Consider the following 5,982-nt stretch of genomic DNA (forward strand, 5'->3'; position numbering starts at 1 on the left):
AGTGGCGCGGCAAAGAGTTAATCTCGTCGATAATTATAATTTATGGCTCGCTGTGTGTTCACCTTCTTCAAAAAAATAAAAAATGCTCCAACTACTTGAACGTATGGAATAACTGCATCACTTTTTATTGCTGTTTTACATACACTTTCATATGGGGTATTATGGTTTTCAAAGGAGATTTGCTGGGTTTTGGCCACTTGGGCTAACATCTAAACAAAATATGACGAGTCCCTCAGCAAAGGGTATTTAAATCTTCGATTTCTCCTTGTTTCTCTTGCTGTATTTTTGTTATTTTGTATGCTTCTTCTGCTTCATTTGTGTGCTTCATCATAATCACAATTTTAATTGGAGTTTCGGCATAAAGAAAAATCAACGCATTGACTTTTTTTATATACATATATTTTTTTTTTTTTGTGGAACTCTTTAGTGTTTTTTTTTTTGGTGCCGTCAGAACTGACAATATTTATGATTAAGATTGCCCACTGTAATTGATCATTGTCTGTGGCGATCATAAACTATGTATTCCACTGTACAGACAGACATTCTGTCTATGGATATCTTTGTGAGCGCATTTTATGGTGTGCGCCCAATTATGTCAATCACAGCCATGGGGCTACGGCTACTGTGGCGTGCCCGTGCCCGCACCCGTGCCCCCTTCTGACCACTCACCTACATAGATAGACACACGCACATTTCCTATTATAGTATCTATATCGTAATTTATCATATTGATAAGACAGTGAAAGGGACAGTGGTGTATATGCTCCATGCTGATAGCGTCTCCATAATGTCTGGACTGAAGGTACAACGGAATGATCAATGGCTGGCCAATGGATCGCGCTGGCTAGTCCTTAATCTCGGGCACATTAACTCAATTTATGCGATAAATAATAAGCGCAGCTCCCCACACCCACCTCCCCACCATAAATGTGGGGACCCAGGCAGGCGCATTCATTCAAGCAAAACGACGACTCCACACAACAATCATAATTTATCAGTTAGCGCATCGCACAGTGGAGTGGCATCGTTTAAGCATTGAGCACATTACTTAATGAGGGAAAAACGCTGGCGAGAAATGTAACTAAATGTGGGAGTAGTAATAATAATAATAATAGCAGTACAATTAATACCGAAATGGGTTTGGTGAAGGTACTACAAAATTATGTTAATTCACAGCTCTTGTGCACAATGAAGTAATTAGGAGCAGTGTAGTTTGGCCACTTTCGAGCCATTCAAAGTATGGAAGCAAAGTAAAAGCCATCCACTGGGATTATAATTGGACAAATTAGTCCAGAAAGTCGCTGCATTTTCTCTGGAAATTGTGTCAGTTGTTTATCCACCAATAAGCGATGCAAAAATCTCTATTATAATCTGTCCTATCGTATCTATGTTCTTTTACCATATTTCTACCCATAAAATATGTACGATTTTCATCAGAATTAAGTTAAGAGTCTTTAGATTCTTTTATTCCTCCCATTGTGTATTTTGGCAGTGGGCAACTTTCAGCCGATTGAAGGATTAAATCTGCCCTACAATTATACGTGATGTAAGTTTTTGTTATGAATTTTGTACAATTTACTCTTCATTTTTACTTGTAAATTATTTGAATTAATTTATACAACAATTTTAGGATGTACCATGAAATATCAATCAATTAGAAACAGAGATTCCTGCTTGGCAACCTCAATGCCCACCCGGATAAATCAAATTTTCACTTAAAAAAAAAAGCATATAATTTATTAAAAAGCAAAAAATAAAAATAATTATTTCATTAGTATTTTTAATTTTTGTTTAGAATGCACATATACTTATTTCATATGAATTGAAAGTTATTCATTTAATATTTAGTTTATTTTAAAGTTTATGGAAATAATATTGTTCTTTTTTTTATATATACTAGATAAAAAAAAAAAAGTCCAAAATATTTACTTTGTTTTTAATAGTTTTTGCACATTGCACATATACTTCTTTCTCTGAGGTACGTGTATTTTCGTGTATAGCTTAAAACCCCTCAGAATGTATTTTCGAGCCATAATTTCGTTTAATCCTTCCATAAACTCAGTTTCTGTATCCATATGTAGAGTCCTAAGAGAGTCCTAAACTCGCCCAGAAAATATGTTAGAAAAGTGGTATAGAGAGAGGTATTAACACGAAACTAGTAAGTTATGTATATATGTATGCACGAGCACATTTAGATGTATTTCTTTATCTCTATAACCACTGTACAGTGGTACTCTTTACCCCTGGACAGAACGAATCTATTTAAAGAGCCACTCAGCCACCTCCCCACCTATCGTGCAACACCACCGCCACCTCAGCGGCCTACTGGGCCTCCAGAGCACTTAATCATGCGAGTCTTGTTGCAGATTAACTCATTACTTAACACTTTTCCACCAACGACGACGACGACGACTGCTGCTCAGTCGACGACGACTGACGGATGTTGATGAGCATAATTGTGTGGCCACAGCGTAAGTCGGCGAAAGGGCCAAGCCAACTAAACGACCCAGATGAAGACGACAACACCTACAAATCAGCAATGGGCTGGGATATATGTTATGCTCTGCTCTGCTCTGCTGATGGTATGCTCTGATGTGGGGGCGTGTCCATCGATTTGGGATGCCTCTCCGCCACACAGAGGGAGAGGTGAGGAGAGGAGTGTAGTGCGTTGTGCGTGTGTTTCAAAATTGATGTTCACCTTCTGCCATGTTTTGCCAATGGAGGAAGGAGGGAGGATGCCTCCTCTCTTAATGACTCGAAATATGTTTTGTTGTATCTGTGGCATTAACATTCCTTCGTGGGGCAAACATCACATATATTGCGTAAACAGGCTTAAGTTGAAGTCATTCGGCTGGTAAGTAGCTCGGATATGTCACTGGGAATTGTTTTCGTGTTGATGTGTATTTTGGGAGTGGTTTTGCTGTTAATTGCGATAGTATAGTCGGCCAAAGATTTGCCCGAATTAATATTAATGATCTTTGCCTGCGAAATCAACCAAAAAGCCAAAGATTCATTTGCATAAGGAAGTGAAGTATCTGAAAAGGAAGGCATCAATTGAGTTAAATTGAAATGAAAGAAGAAATCTGGTGCTAAAGTTCTTTATGTGGGCCACATATGAGGGATAGTTGGTTGCTATTTATATGCTAGATGGAATATTTAACACGTATATTCTGAAGATACGTTGAATCCATATACGCAGAAGCAAATATTTAGTTGTTATATCGTATAATTCATTGGGATCTTATTACTATTCGGAACAATTCAATGAAGAAATTTAATTTCACAATTTCAGTGAAAATTCCGCGCGTTTCTGTGCTCTCTATCTCTCTCTCTCTCCCAGTTTGGCTTAGCAGTAAAGGAATAAAACGGAAGAAGCATATCTTATATGGTTAGGGAAAAATAGATGCGGGATACTGAATGCTTTTTAAATATTATAAATAATAAATAAATAGTAAATAAATAATAAATAAATAGTAAGTAAATAATGCATATAATAAATATATGTTGTATTATTTTTATTTTATTTATTAAAGCCTTGCAATATTTTTATTTATTTAAACTATTATTTAAATTTATTTTATTGCATTAATTAAAACATCATACAAAAACATAAATTTCCAATCAGCCCTTTTTTTTTATTTATTTTTTTTGACTTGTCAAACAAATTACTTCTTCGAAAACAAATATCTCAGCTATGTAGTATTTTCTAACTATTATTTATTGAATTCATAATTCAAGACAAAATTTACCTACAGCAAGAGAATTTATGTGATTTCTAAGCAAAATTTACAAGCATTAATTGAACAAAACTCTCACGCACCACACTGCAGAGGCAGGCCGTATACATGTACTCACTCGTAAAATGCGACTGACAGACGTCAGAAATGGAATGGAAATGCGTAGATAAAAACTGAGAAATCAAATCCCTGGCACTCCCTACGAATCATATGTTGTTGTACGTGCAACCCGCAACCCCCCACCATTCCACATCGAATGTATTTCATTTCATTTCATTTCATTTGTTTTACAGATTTCTCTACGGCATGTTCCGAGCCGTAACCAATTATTTTACCAACACTCTCATGCACCCGGACCGACACATCCTGAACAATCGGAAATGCAGTCAAGAATGCAGGAGTGCAACCCTCCTGCTGCCTCCTGCCTCCTGCCGCCTGCCTCACGGTTGCCATGGCCATTCTCCGTAATTATAGACATTTTTGCCAACAATTGTGCTACAAATTTAATGGCTTTTCCATACAGCATACGGCAGCGCTACCTGGAAAAAGAGAAAATCTAGACCAAATATTGCATATATGCAAAATGCAAAAATTTATTGTTGCGGCTTTGTGTAGAGTCTGTGATCATTCAAGCAAATGATTCAGATCGTTACCTTCATCCCCTACCCCACCCCACCACGAATTGCAATAATTCCAGCGATCAACAATCGAAAAGATGGAAGAACTTTTAGCCAAGCAAAGTAAAGCTGTGCGGTTTTAATCCTTTAATGGCCGTCTATAAAATTTATAAAGCTGACTGTCCGACTGATAAATATCCGCTCATTATTTCCCCACTTTTTGCCTTAATCCATTGTGTGGTGCGATGACTAAGAGTCTGGCATTTGTTGTGTCTAAATAAGGCACGAAAATAAAACGATTCTCTATAGATACTGGCTGGAGATGGAGAAGGATGTAAAAATAGCCTCAAGTTGGGAAGTTTTAGTAGAAGTATTGGAGAGATTTGAACAGCTGGTGGAAACTTTTCCTTATTGATTGCTAAAAGAATTAGTCGCTTAACCACAAAAATGTTATCAGCAAATTGATGTTTGATGTTTATTATTTTTTGAAATCTCTTTTCCTCTCTCCCATTGAAGCTTCACTATATTCTGGATTGGAATATTCTATCCTCATAGTCGCAGAAATATTACGAAATTCTTTCGCCCCAAGCCTTTCCACTCATCCATCTTTACCCAAAGAAATTACCATTACCCACTTTCTGTTGTCATAGCACTCGACGGACCTGACTCTTGGCTCGTTCCATCGTTCCATCCTTCCATATGCCATCAATGCATCTGTAAGATACTCTCCGAAGAGTATCTTTTCCTGGCTATTCTGTTGACTGGCTAATGAAAGCAAATGCATATGATTAATTACAAGGGAGTCTCTCGCTGTGACAGCGGCAACAAATGAGCATTTTTATGCGGCACCGGCCCCTGTCCCCTGTCCCTGCCCCTTTTAAAAATAACATCAAAGCAAACAAAGGCCCAGTGAAAAATATGAACTGCAAACTGCAAACGATTCGGGATGTCAGCAGCAGCAGCAGCGAGCCAGAGGGAGTTGCCAGAGGGAAGAAAACCGAAAAACTCTGATGAAAATCTTGGCGACAGTTGAAATGTTGAACAGTTGTGGTTGTTGTTATTACACGTATAGGCTTTCGGTAAGATCGCCGGCCAACTTGTTTCAGTTTCGGCTTCGTCTTCATCTGCCGACTGTCTGGCTGACAGCCGACTCCACACTGACGTTTGACAGTCGACACAGTCACAGTCGCAGCCACAGAGAAGCGCAGCCCGCGGTGGGGAAATCTCTTGAGGTGCAACGATACCTAGAGATGGGTGAGTGAATGCCAGAAGAGGCAAAGATACAACTCAAAAAAGTACACTTGTTCTCCTTGGATTTATGTAGTCAAGTATTCTGATTGAAAATCGATTAGTGAGTAGGATCTTTCTTCTATCTGCTGGCAACATCTCCCCGCACGTGATTTCCTGTCTGTTAATCTGCTCGATTGAGTTTCGTGTCACGCCTCCATCCTTATCGGACGACACTTTTGCTTCCTTCTTTTTTATTTCGTCTGCCAAATTCCGATGGCGAGATGTCGGAGAGATGTGCGGCAATGGCGATGACGATGGCGATGGCGATGTGGCGAGATGTGGCAGCATGCAAATTGCGAATTGCAGAGGGGCACAACGCACAAATCGAGTTGTCGTAA

At 38.6% G+C, this 5,982-nt stretch overlaps 1 protein-coding gene across 1 annotated transcript; it reads left to right on the forward strand.

Moving 5' to 3' along the window:
• Window positions 1–2,690: 2,690 nt before the first annotated feature.
• LOC121404422 lies at window positions 2,691–4,297 on the forward strand. Its single transcript, XM_041593847.1, has 2 exons — window positions 2,691–2,854; window positions 4,261–4,297. Exons 1-2 carry the CDS (start codon window positions 2,691–2,693, stop codon window positions 4,295–4,297), a joined length of 201 nt encoding a protein of 66 aa, XP_041449781.1.
• The last annotated feature ends 1,685 nt before the right edge of the window (window positions 4,298–5,982 follow it).

The sequence above is a fragment of the Drosophila obscura genome, unplaced genomic scaffold (genome assembly GCF_018151105.1).
Source record: "Drosophila obscura isolate BZ-5 IFL unplaced genomic scaffold, ASM1815110v1 contig_200, whole genome shotgun sequence".
Taxonomy (NCBI): domain Eukaryota; kingdom Metazoa; phylum Arthropoda; class Insecta; order Diptera; family Drosophilidae; genus Drosophila; species Drosophila obscura.

Bases quoted from the DNA above. Each gene is read 5' to 3' on its own strand.
- LOC121404422 (XM_041593847.1), top strand. From the start codon at position 2,691: ATGTTCACCTTCTGCCATGTTTTGCCAATGGAGGAAGGAGGGAGGATG. The intron at 2,855-4,260 runs GTAAGTAGCTCG...TTTTCCATACAG, and splicing joins AAGTTGAAGTCATTCGGCTG to CATACGGCAGCGCTACCTGG.